The sequence below is a fragment of the Mobula hypostoma genome, chromosome X1 (assembly GCF_963921235.1).
Source record: "Mobula hypostoma chromosome X1, sMobHyp1.1, whole genome shotgun sequence".
Lineage (NCBI taxonomy): Eukaryota > Metazoa > Chordata > Chondrichthyes > Myliobatiformes > Myliobatidae > Mobula > Mobula hypostoma.
In genome coordinates, this window is record NC_086128.1 from 4,504,966 (window position 1) to 4,517,267 (window position 12,302).

At 43.5% G+C, this 12,302-nt stretch overlaps 2 protein-coding genes across 3 annotated transcripts; one reads left to right on the top strand and one right to left on the bottom strand.

The window, feature by feature from the left end:
- Window positions 1-220: 220 nt before the first annotated feature.
- On the bottom strand, window positions 221-3,960 carry LOC134340534 (interferon a3-like). Its single transcript, XM_063037878.1, has 4 exons — window positions 3,829-3,960; window positions 3,607-3,687; window positions 463-702; window positions 221-358 (listed from the first exon to the last, which is right to left on the bottom strand). The coding sequence occupies exons 1-4, from the start codon at window positions 3,958-3,960 to the stop codon at window positions 221-223; spliced, it is 591 nt and encodes a 196-aa protein (XP_062893948.1).
- Window positions 3,961-5,433: 1,473 nt separating this feature from the next.
- On the top strand, window positions 5,434-10,987 carry ifnphi2 (interferon phi 2). Of its 2 annotated transcripts, none has more exons than XM_063037688.1 (4): window positions 5,434-5,700; window positions 6,547-6,636; window positions 10,474-10,713; window positions 10,829-10,987. In XM_063037688.1, the coding sequence occupies exons 1-4, from the start codon at window positions 5,560-5,562 to the stop codon at window positions 10,925-10,927; spliced, it is 570 nt and encodes a 189-aa protein (XP_062893758.1). In that variant the 5' UTR covers window positions 5,434-5,559; the 3' UTR covers window positions 10,928-10,987. The 2 variants fall into 2 exon arrangements, with proteins under 2 accessions (XP_062893758.1, XP_062893759.1); XM_063037689.1 differs by lacking the exon at window positions 5,434-5,700 and adding an exon at window positions 6,275-6,406.
- The last annotated feature ends 1,315 nt before the right edge of the window (window positions 10,988-12,302 follow it).

Below are 12,302 nucleotides of genomic sequence, written 5' to 3' on the forward strand. Positions count from 1 at the left end.
AATCTTTAGCGTAAAGAAATGCTCATATTGATGAGCATTTAGGACAGTATTTTATTTGGTCCGATATATTAACTAGGTTTCCTCTCCTCACAGATTGTGTATTCCATCATCTTCTATTTTCATAAATAGCTCTGGAAATTGTTTTATTTTCCTTCCAAAATGTAATATTAGTCCATTTTGGAGATCCTTTTACACATAAAATATTTGAATTAAGTAGTCATCAGTCTTGGCTTTCTTTGATATTATCTCTGGAAAGTCTTCGGTGATCTTTATTGACTTTTCCCATAATTAAAAGGAGTTGTTGTAAATGTCTCCTGGTCCTATCGTGGATTATTTTCCAGGCACAGTCACTGAATCCCTAAAAGAGGAAAAGCAAAAAGTCAATATATTAGATAATAAACAGATATTAATTAGCTGTATGGATCTGTAAATAATCATAGAGAATAATCTTAGCCAACTCACCTTCTGTTTCAGAAACTCTCTCAGTACATGAAAGTATTTAAGAATTGCAGCATTCTTCCTTGGTTTGGACTCTGAGCCTGGCTTCCGGACACAGACATCCAGCTCTTTGAGCTGCCGATCCAAGAGAAGCCTGAGGTGTTCCACTGAGCTCTGGACCCACGTGACTGAGCTCAGGTTCAAACTGTAGATCCTGCGGAGGTGATGCAGGGTCTGATGGACAATCCAGATCCTTTCCTGCGGCTGTGCAAAACACACATGGTGACATTAGAAGGGCTCTGATTCCAGTAAAGTTGAGAATTAGAACAGAATGCTTATCTAACATCAACCCCAAACAATAAACCCTCAGGGAGATGTTGAGGAAGAAAAAAGAAAGGAAATTATAGGCCAGTCAGCCTAACGTCAGTGGTTGGGAAGGTGTTGGAGTCTATTAATAAAGATGAGGCTTCAGGGTACTTGGAAACTAATGATAAAATAAGTCTCCCATCTGAAAAGGGAAATTTTGCCTGACAAATCTGTTAAAGTTCTTCGAGGAAGTAACCAGCAGGGTGGACAAAGGAGAGGCCGTGGATGCAATTTACTTGGATCTTCAGAAGGCATTTAATAAAATGCCACGCATGAGTCTGCCTACCAAGATAAAATACAATAGTGTTACAGGAAGATACAGGCATGGATACAAGAATGGCTGACAAGCAGGAGGCAGAGAGTGGGAATAAGGGGGGCATTTTCTGGATGTTGTTCCAGTGTTGTTCCTCAGGGGTCAGTTTTGGGACTGCTGCTTTTCACAATGTTTGTCAGTGATTTAGATAATAGAGTTGATGTCCTTGTGGCAAGGTTTGCGGATGATATGAAGATAAGTGGAGGGATAGGTACTGCTGATTGCGGCAGGACTTAGACAAATTGGAAGAATGGGCAAAAATGTGGCAGATGGAATACAGTGTTGGGAAAGGTACTGTAATGCAGTTTTGTGAAAGTGCAGACTATTATCTAACTGGGGAGAAAATTCAAACATCAGAGGTGCAGAGGGACTTAGGAGTCCTCGTGTAAGACTCCCAGAAGGTTAATTTACAGGTTAAGAAGGCAAATGCAATGTTGACATTTATTTCAAGGGGAATAGAATATATAATCAAGGAGATAATGTTGAGGCTTTACAAGACACGAATCAGGCTGCAGTTGGAGTATTATCAACAGTTTTAGGCCCTATATCTCAGAAAGTATGTGTTCAGAAAGGAAAGAGACATGAGGAGGTTCACGAGGATAATTCCGGGAATCAAGGGGTTAACATATGAGGAACGTTTGGCAGCTTTGGGCCTGTACTCACTGGAATTTACAAGAATGCGTGGGGATCTTCGAAACCTACTGAATGTTGAAAGGATGGATAAGATGGATGTGGAGAGAATGTATCCCTGTGGCGGGGGTGTCCAGAACTAGAGGGCACAGCCTCAACAGTGAGGGGCGACCTTTTAGAACAGAGGTAAGAGGAATTTCTTTAGCCGGAGAGTATTGATTCTGTGGAATGCTCTGCCACAGACTGAGGAGGAGACCAAGTCCGTGGGTATAGTTAAAGTGGAAATTGGTAGTTTCCTGATTGGTCAGGGCATCAAAGGATACGGCGAGAAGGCAGGTGTATGCGGTTGAGTGGGATTCGGGATCAACCATGATGCAGACTCGACTGGCTGAATGGCCTAATATGCTCCTATGTCTTATGGTCTTATAGGAATTGCAGTCCACGGTTTGCAGGTTAAACGGAGAGTGATCAACTTACTATTAGTAAAACCTCAGTTGCACGACAGAATGTCAAAGTCCTTGACGGAGTGTGGAACTGATCTGCGAGAATAGCCTCAAAGATACAGGGACATTCAGTCAGAGCGCAGGGAATTTTGGTCAGATCCCCTCAAGAAAGAGGTGGTGAGGGAAGGATGGGTGTTCAGTAGATGTGCAATCAAATGAAGAGGAAGAAAATAATGTTGATGAAACATGGGTTGTGTAAAAAGCTTGAACCGTAATGTATTCAGACAGTAGTATAAACAACAGTATGCAAAATAAGTCGTCCCAATGGTACATAGCGAAAGCGAGAACAAGTGAAAGAAGATTAAGGCTACACAGCAGAGAATGCAGATGCTAGAAGGTTAAGGGAAGGGAGACATATAAAGGGGAGAGCTGCACTTTGACAAAGGGCGCACTATATGACAATTAATGCGCAATGGCCATCACTCAAAACTTGAATGGAGGCAAGTCATAAAGCCAGATTTACATCAATATGATCTTCAACATTCTCAGTCCATGGTACCATCAAGTAGTAACTTAGTCACTAGCTTAAACTTACCTCGACACGTCATATAATACCAAGTAACTCTTCAAAAATTCTGAGAGTTTTTGCCCCTACCACTCTAACAGGCATTGTGTTTCAAATTCCGACTACAAACTGGGGGAATTATTTTTTTCCTTGGATTCCATCCAATCCTATTAATCCCTGCCTTCTACCTAGAGCGCTCGCTTTATATACAAAGCATTGGGTAAAGGTTTACAGCTATCTACATTTACATTTACAGAACCACGTTTTATATTCCACACCTCAGCCGCCTTCTTCATGATTCAAATGGACCAGCAATGATGTGGAATTATTTAACTATTCTGAAAGGTGAAACCTCACAGTCTGTCACGGCAGCATAGGTATCAAGAAGAGCAGTCAGCTGTGGTGGACACAGGTTGCATGATTGAAGAGATGGGAGGATTTCCAGGATATCGATAGAAAATATAAATTCATTGCGTGGTTGAGATAATGAGAGAGTGAAACAAGATGGCGGGGGGGGGTGAGTCAAGGACGGTAATATGTTTAGAAGTGGAAACACAGTAGAACAAGTGAGATGATTGGAGAGAATTAGATACAAGAGAGTGAGCTACTAGTGAGTGTGTTACAGAGAGAGAGATGGAGGAGGGTGATCACTAAAGTGAAATCTATTCGGTATGCATGCGTTCTTCGGAGTCAGTGATAGTGATTCTTAAGAAGGTGATGTGCACAGAACAAAAGAAACGATATTCTGCTGTTACCACATTCTTCGGTTAGAGTTCAGATCAGATTCTTCACAATATTTACATTAATGTTTTGAATAAATAATATTAAAGCAAAATCTAGAGTTTACTCACATGAACCTCCGCGGAAAGTTTCACCAGGTTCAAGGGCTGGGTCAGCTCCCCAGTCGCACACTGTCGGGGGAGGCGGCCACCCTGAGACAGAAGATACCAACGTTACTGACAATCCCCCCACACAGAAACACCGGGAGAACAGACTATTTGTAATCACCTGATTGTTAACAACGAACAGCCCGGGACTGTCAGGACCCGTCTCTGGGAGCAGGTTCAACTCACCATTTCATTCAGTTTGCCCAGAGTCTCTGTGTTGCGAACTTGCAGTAACCGCAGCCTCTCACAGCCCAGGGTCAGGGTCACAGTCAAAAACAGCCACACACTGCAAACTCTCCAAACACGGCCCAATGCCATCTTCACCCGATACAGAATAAAGCACCGATATGAGACTAGAATCAGCTCCGAAAACCGGTCTTGTTCGCCGACTGGAACTCAGGATATAGAAACGCCGCGGCTTGTGATCCGGGAGCGGACGCCGGTGCTGCCGAGTCCTGTATCTGGGGATCGTGTTGTGAGCTCTCTCTGCCATACTGCCGGATTTTATATGTTAAAATCCGAAAATGGGTGACATTCGAAAAGTGAAATGACTGCGGAATATTTGGGAATGCGTCGGGAGAGAGCGACCTTCGCTCTGAAGTAAGGAATCTGAAAGCGGGAGAGTCCCGCAGCAACGACGGGAAAATCCGCCACCGGAGAGAACAAGCAGCGCCCAGGCTCCGGACTTCTTGACGGATTCAAGGTGTTTTGGAGGGAGGGTCAGGCTTGGCAGAGGACGAGGGTGGGATGAGGAAGTGACAGTGTCGGTGTATGGGTGGAGGCTGTATTTTATCATGGTTATAGTAACACTGTGTCGTTCAGCGCTTATATTCGGATCCACAGAGAGAATTCCTGTTAAATCCGTCCTCGCACTCACCCAACTCCGGTGACACCACAACACAAGGTGGACAGTGCCGAGAACCTTCGTCACAGCCAACCTGTGGCGATTCGCTCTGCGGGAGTAGACTTCCCCGTGACTGTGGTCGCTAAGTACAGAATGCTTCTGATATCTGCGTTCTTTTAAAATACATTTCTGTTCTTTTTATTATTTAAACGCTTCCACTCCGATTCAGAAAGTGATGCAACCCTCTTCCCTATTGAATATAGATTCTAAAGATTTTCCTCTTTTTCCGTGTTGTAAGCACTTCACTCCACTTTATACCTTACGCTGTAGTTTTACACTCGCCAGAATAAGCAAGTACATACATTCTGTTGTGAGTTGTCTCAGTTTTATATTTCAATGTTGTTACACGGATTTAATCTCTTGGTTTTAGTTTTTTATATTTATTTTGAAACGAGAAATGGTTGAATCCGAAGTGAAAATGCCACAAGGACCAAGATGTACACAGCAGATGCCTCAAAGATGAGAAAATCTACAGATGCTGGAAATCCAAGCAAAACATACAAAATGTTGAAGGAACTCAGTAGGCCAGGCAGCATCTATAGAAAAGAGTCGGCATTTCGGGCCGAGACCCTTCTTCAGTCCTGGCTGTTTACTCTTTTCCATGGATGCTGCCTGTCCTGTTGAGTTACTCCAGCATTTTGTATGAGTCGGTTGAACAGCAGGTGCCTCTTGCAATAGTAACGAGAGGGAAGGTAAGGTTTTCTTTTCCCAGTTTACGTTGTACCTCACTCTGGCAGTGGAGGAGGTCCCCGTAGCACGAATGAGAGTGGGGTTGAGAATTACAGCGGTTTCAAACCCTTCAATCTGTAGTTTTATTTGATCATTTACAAACACGTTCAATTTCGGAAGTGACGAAACCCCCTTTTCTTGCCTCGGGTTACTTTCGCTTTTCTTCCAGTTGCAAACGGAGACGGAGTCTTTCCTGGGAGCAGCGGCAAGAAAGAAAAGCGATCGGGGTCTGGATCGCCATCCGACTCAGTGTCCAAGTGGTTCGATTTAAACGAGAAACCGAAATGTCTTATTTAAATACAGACTACAAACACACTCTGTGCTTAGAGAGCACGGTCACGGACTGGAGTACTCGCGCAGTGAGAGTCGCAGTGGCCTTGGCTTTCTGCGCTGACCACCCTGCGATGTGGTTTCATTGGAACTGGGTGAGTGCTAGGTGCGAATTTAACAGAATCTGTTTGTGGCTCCGAAGATCAGCTCTGAAACGCGCAGTGTAACTGTAACCCTGATAAAAATGCAGCCCCCATCGAGGCACGAACACAGTCACGTCCGCAAACCCACCCTCGTTCCCTGCTAAAGCTGACCCACCCTCCACAACCCTTTTGACCCCCCGATCTGAACGACGCAAAAAATCCACAGCCTGGGCGCTGCTTGTTCTCTCCGGTGGCGGATTTTCCCGTCGTTGCTGCGGGACTCTCCCGCTTTCAGATTCCTTACTTCAGAGCGAAGGTCGCTCTCTCCCGACGCATTCCCAAATATCCCGCAGTCATTTCACTTTTCGAATGTCACCCATTTTCGGATTTTAACATATAAAATCCGGCAGTATGGCAGAGAGAGCTCAGAGCACGATCCCCAGACACAGGACTCGGCAGCACCGGCGTCCGCTCCCGGATCACAAGCCGCGGCGTTTCTATATCCCGAGTTCCAGTCGGCGAACAAGACCGGTTTTCGGAGCTGATTCTAGTCTCATATCGGTGCTTTATTCTGTGTCGGGTGAAGATGGCATTGGGCCGAGTTTGGAGAGTTTGCAGTGTGTGGCTGTTTTTGACCGTGACCCTGACCCTGGGCTGTGAGAGGCTGCGGTTACTGCAAGTTCTCAACACAGAGACTCTGGGCAAACTGAATGAAATGGTGAGTTGAACCCACTCCCAGAGACGGGTCCTGACAGTCCCGGGTGTTCATTGTTAACAATCAGGTGATTACAAATAGTCTGTTCTCCCGGTGTTTCTGTGTGGTGGGATTATCAGTAACGTTGATATCTTCTGTCTCAGGGTGGCCGCCTCCCCCGACAGTGTGCGACTGAGAGGCTGTCGTTGAAAACCAAGCCCCTGGACCTGGTGAAACTTTCGGCGGAGGTTCATGTGAGTAAACTCTGGATTTTACTTTAACGTAATTTATTCGAGGCATTTGTGCAATGCTAAGAACCTGACCTGAAATTTAACAGGTGAACAAACTATTACAGAATGTCAATGCTTTTTCTCCATGTCATTGGCTTTTTCTGTCACTCTGGCTCGGATTCTAAAGAAAACATTCAAAGGGAATATATCTGACAGCGGCTTTCACACCCTGTCGATCTCCTCCTGTGTTCCACTCACTGGCGGTCCACACTCTGTCTCTAACATCCTCTCCTCATCTCACATACTCTAACACGAAACATGCTGCTCTCTGTGACCGTCTGCTTGCTACTGTCACTCCCCCTCCCTGCACTTTCTGGTCACTCTGTCTGATGATCTCAACTACCCATTGAATTTATCCCTTCTGACCATCTGCTGCAAATCTTCTTATCCCCTCAAAATCTCCTCAAAGCATCACACAACCTGTGTCCACCATGGGTGATGAAATCAACTGCACTATCCCAATAATCCAACACCTGATTTTAAGTGTCTCCTCCGACCTAGTTAAGTGATTCTTCATCTTAGCTGGCCCATTGGGATCAAGGAGGCGAGGGTTTTGTGTGTGTGTGTGGGGGGGGGGGCGGGATAGGGGTGTATCAAATTATGAGTGGTGGAATTAGAATGTACTGCATTATTCTTCCCCACAGCTGAGGTGTCTACATTGATTTAAGACAAAAAAGTAAGAGGTTTGGATGGGATATTAGGAAAATATTCCTCCAGGGTATACTTGAAATTTGGAACCCAGCATCTGAAAAGATATTGAGGGCAGAAATTTTCACAACATTTAAGGAGTATCTACTGTATATGATTGCTTCAATTGCCAAGGCTACTGAGCAGCTATTGGTGAATGGAGCATGAGAACAATGCAGCACAGTACATGCACGATGTCTATTCTAATATCAATCTAACCCTTCCCTCCCTCATAGTTCTCCATTTTTTCTTTCTTCCATATCTCTATCTAACAGTCTCTGAAATGTCCCAAATGTATTTGCGTCGACCACCACCCTGGCAGGGCGTTCTATGCATCCACTATTCTCTGTGTAAAAGACCTACCTCTGACACTGCCCCCCCCCCATACATTCCTCCGAACACCTCAAAGTTATGCCCCTTGTATTAGCTATTTTTATCCTGGGAAAAAGTCTCTGTTGCACACTCTACCTTTGCCTGTTATCATCTTGTACACCTCTATCAAGTCACCTCTCGTCCTCCTTCTCTCCAAAGAGAAAAGCCCAAATTATCCTCATGAGATATGCCCTCTAATCTGATCAGCATCATGGTAAATCTCCTCTGCACCCTCTCTAAAGCCATGTACTTCCTATATTGAAGTGAACAAAACTGAGCACAATACTCCAAATGTGGTCTAACCAGAGCTTTATAGAAGAGTTATAGAACTGCAACATTACCTCACAGCACTTAAACTCAATCCTATGAGTAACTCCATATGCCTTCTTAATCACCCTGTCAACTTCCATAGCAACTTTAAGGGACCTATGAACATGGACTTCAAGATCCCGCTTTTCCTCCACTTAAGATCCCTGCCATTAACTCTGTATTCTGCCTTCAATTTTGACCTTCCAAAGCGAAACACTTGATACTTTTCTAGATTGAACATCATCTGCCATTTTTCAGCCCAGCTCTGCATTCCATGAATGTCCCATTGTAACCCAAATCAATCTTCTATTCTATGCATAACAACATCAATCTTTGTGTTATCTGCAAACTTACTAACTCTCCCTTCCGCTTCCTGATCTAAGTCATTTAAAAATATTACAAAGGGAAGGGTCTCAGAAAAGATTTTTGCAAACACCACGAGAGACAGACTTCCAGGCAGAATGTGTTCCATCTGCTACCACCTTCTGCCTTCTGTGGGCAAGCCAACTCTGAATCCACTTAGCCAAGTTTCCTTGAACTCAATGCCTCTTTACTTTTTGAATGAGCTTACCATGGGGAACCTTGTCAACTGCCTTACTAAAATCCATACATACAACATCCACTCTTCTGCCTTGGGGATTTCCTTAATTCGACTTGTGATAGCCTTTTCATGTCCAGTTCTAGCTCTTGTAAGTCCATTCATTAGCTGCTGCCTGGCTACTAGCAGATGAGATGGGCCAAATGGTCTAATTATGCTCCTATGTGCTATAGCCTACCTTGTAACTCTCAAGAGTCTGATCCTTCCTTACTAAATTTTAGGTACGTTTCTTTCTTCCTCTAAACTAGATGTTCCACTTCTCTTGTCAACCATGATTCCTTCACCCTACCATCCTTTCCTTGCCTGAATGGGGCAAACCTATCCAGAATCACATGCAAGTACTACAGCCTTCACATTTCCATTGTGCATTTCTCTGAGTGCATCTGTTCCCAATTTATGCTCTCAAGTTTCTACCTAATAGCATCATAATTGACCTGCCCCCAATTAAATAATTTACAATACTGTCAGCTCCTATCCTTCTAAAAGGCTATGGTAAAGGTGTGGGAGTTGTAGTCACTGTCTCCAAAATGCTCATCTAAAAAAGATATGTCACCTGACCACGTTCATTGGCTAGAACCAGGCCTAATATGACCTCTCCTCTAGTTGGCCTGTCTGCATACTGTGTCAGGAATCCTTCCAGGACAGACCCAACATGCTCTGTCCCATCTAAACTTTTTGCACTGAAGAGCTGACAATCAATTTTAGAGAACTTGAAGTCACCAATGACAACAACCCTGTATCTTTCCAAAATCTGCCTCCCAATCTGCTGCTCAGTGTATTGGATGATGTTGGGGGGATCTACAGAAATCTTTCAATAGAGTGACTGCTTCCTTGCTGTTTCTGACTTCCATCAACACTGACTCCATAGACGATCCCTCCAGGACGTCCTGCCTTTTTGCAGCTATGATATCATCCCTGATTAGCAATGCCACTCCCCCACCTCTTTTACCTCTCTCCCTGTCCCTTTTGAAAAATCTAAACCCCAGAAACTGCAGCAAAAAATTCCTGCCCTTGTGACAAATCCTCTGACCTATCAATCTGCTTTTGTATCACTCTGAATGAGATTTCTTTAGGTGGCTGCTTGATGGGTGGTATGGACTGAGAGGACTCGAGCAGCTTTTTTTCTGTGACTCTTACTTGCCCCTACTCAAGTTCTGAAGTGTAGAAGATGATCTGCTTATCTTAAAAATGTGTGATGGCCATTGGGCATCAGGTACCACAGGGTGCAGACACAGGGGACCTCAGCTCACATTACAAGACACCCCTAAAAAGTTCCTACTCCCATAGTCACCTGTCATCTATTCCCCTAACCACTTCACTGACGTTCCAATTCCTTGGGCTAACATAATTACCATGCAACTGTTTATGTCATTGTCTTTATAAGTTACTGTTTAATCTTTTTAACAACCCATTCAGACAACTGTCTGTCTCACCTCCATGATTCTCCCCTTTATGAGATTGCAGATCTTTATAAAATCTCCCCCTCACTATTTCTGGTGAAAGGAGAGCAGACTAAATTCCTCTGGTCTCTGTGTAACTAACATCCTGTGGCATTGATGCCATTCCCTCATTCAGTCAAGCATCTTGTCATTCTTCATCTAAGTCCTTATTTGTGGTTCATTGCTCATTCCCTGTTGAAACCTCTAACTGTACACTGCAATTGACAACGATGTGACCTTCAATTCACAGTTGTTAGTAGCCCTCCGTTTGAGGTCTGTATATTTTAAGTTGATGTTTGATTTTGTCTTGTACTAAGACTCATAAATGTTTTGTTCTAATTCTAAACGTTTGTGAGACCACGACCCTACTAATGTCACCATGTGTGTTTTGCACAGGCACAGGAAAGGATCTGGATTGTCCATCAGACCCTGCATCACCTCCGCAGGATCTACAGTTTGAACCTGAGCTCAGTCACGTGGGTCCAGAGCTCAGTGGAACACTTCAGGCATCTCTTGGATCGGCAGCTCAAAGAGCTGGATGTCTGTGTCCGGAAACCAGGCTCAGAGTCCAAACCAAGGAAGAATGCCGCAATTCTTAAATACTTTCAGAAATTGAGAGAGTTTTTGAAACAGAAGGTGAATTGATATTAAAACATGTGCCTGCCAATACATTTATTTATCTACTTTATACTTGTTCATGATCTAATTTTTCACTATTGAGTACATTTGCCTTTTTCTTCCTCCCTTTTAGGGATTCAGCAACTGTGCCTGGGAGGTAACCCGCACTGAGACCACCATGCATTTAAAACAGCTCCTTCTCATTATGGCAAAAATCAGCAGAGATCACTGAAGATTTTCCAGAGTCAATTTTATAAGGGACCAAGATTTATGACTATTTATTTAAAATAACTTTCAAGGCAAAGTATATCTGAACCAGCTGATGTTACATTCAAAAATAAATTAAACTAAGTACAGTACTAGACATTTTAATGGAAACCCCAGCTGGTGCAAATACTCAGTGCCTGTGGAGATGAAATCTGAGTTAATTCCTCGAGTCAATGCTCATAAACTTGAAACACTAATTGTTGCTCACTCCACTCAACAGCTGTCTGAGCTGTGCATGTTTTCAGTATTTTCTGTTTTTACTGTTTATTATACAACCATATCAATACAATTTTCATCTGGCAAGTGATGTGGAAGGAATGTCTGGATCTTTTTCCATATCCAGTGTTGTGTTGAATTAATTTATTGCTATTTTTTGAATTAATTTATTGCTATTTTTTGTATTATTACTCAGTGATGAAATGTGAATTTAGTGAATGATACTATTCTTGTCCATTCATATCAAGACAGGCAGCTACTGCAATGCAATGATCCAATCCTGGAAAAGGTGCACTGTGGACAGCTTCTCACTCTATCTGCCATTCTGCACCTTATCTCTATTACGGTTTTAAGGCATCCGTTAGTCTTGCGAGACCATGGATCTGCACCTGGAAAGTCTTCACTCTCCAGGGCTCAGGCCTGGGCAAGGTTGTGTGGAAGACCAACAGTTGCCTATGCTGCAAGTCTCCCCTCTCCACGACACCGATGTTGTCCAAGGGAAGGGCATGAGGACCCATACAGCTTGGCACCAGTGTCATCGCAGAGCAATGTGTGATTAAGTGCCTCGCTCAAGGACACAACATCACACAACACCTGTTGCCATGGCTGGGGCACGAACTCACGACCTTCAGGTCGCTAGTCTAATGCCTTAACCACTTGGCCACGTGCCCACATGGTTTACATCATTGTAGTTCTCTATCTAAATTAATCCCGGGTGGAATTTTGTTTCTCATAACTTCATTTACATGAAATTTTGCAATTTCTTTTGTCCAGCATCCTCTAGTGTTATCAGTTTGATCTGAGAGTTGTAGGTTTCAGCCCCTCTTCAAAGGTAACTTGTTTGTAGTTCTATTCCTTTTCCCAAAAATTCTTCCTCCAATTGTCATTTTTGCAATGGGAACATGCATTGGGAATGTTCTGACCTACACTTAGTACACAGGCTGTGAGTATGCAAAACCATTCCTCTTGATTTCATCACTGATCTTCAGTGATCATAATGTGATTGCTCTCCCAATGGTTAGAAGATAAAGTTGTCCTAATTTATTTATACTGTATTTATTGTGATCATTTAAAAAAGTATGTACATGTAGCTCAAAAGTTTTAATTTATTATTACTGTGAAAA

Coding starts and splice junctions, on each gene's coding strand:
- LOC134340534 (XM_063037878.1), bottom strand. CDS start 3,960: ATGGCATTGGGCCGTGTTTGGAGAGTTTGCAGTGTGTGGCTGTTTTTG. Junction 3,688..3,828: donor TGGGCAAACTGAATGAAATG/GTGAGTTGAACC, acceptor CTTCTGTCTCAG/GGTGGCCGCCTCCCCCGACA. Junction 703..3,606: donor AACTTTCCGCGGAGGTTCAT/GTGAGTAAACTC, acceptor TGTTTTGCACAG/CCGCAGGAAAGGATCTGGAT.
- ifnphi2 (XM_063037688.1), top strand. CDS start 5,560: ATGTCTTATTTAAATACAGACTACAAACACACTCTGTGCTTAGAGAGC. Junction 5,701..6,546: donor TGTGGTTTCATTGGAACTGG/GTGAGTGCTAGG, acceptor CTTCTGTCTCAG/GGTGGCCGCCTCCCCCGACA. Junction 6,637..10,473: donor AACTTTCGGCGGAGGTTCAT/GTGAGTAAACTC, acceptor TGTTTTGCACAG/GCACAGGAAAGGATCTGGAT.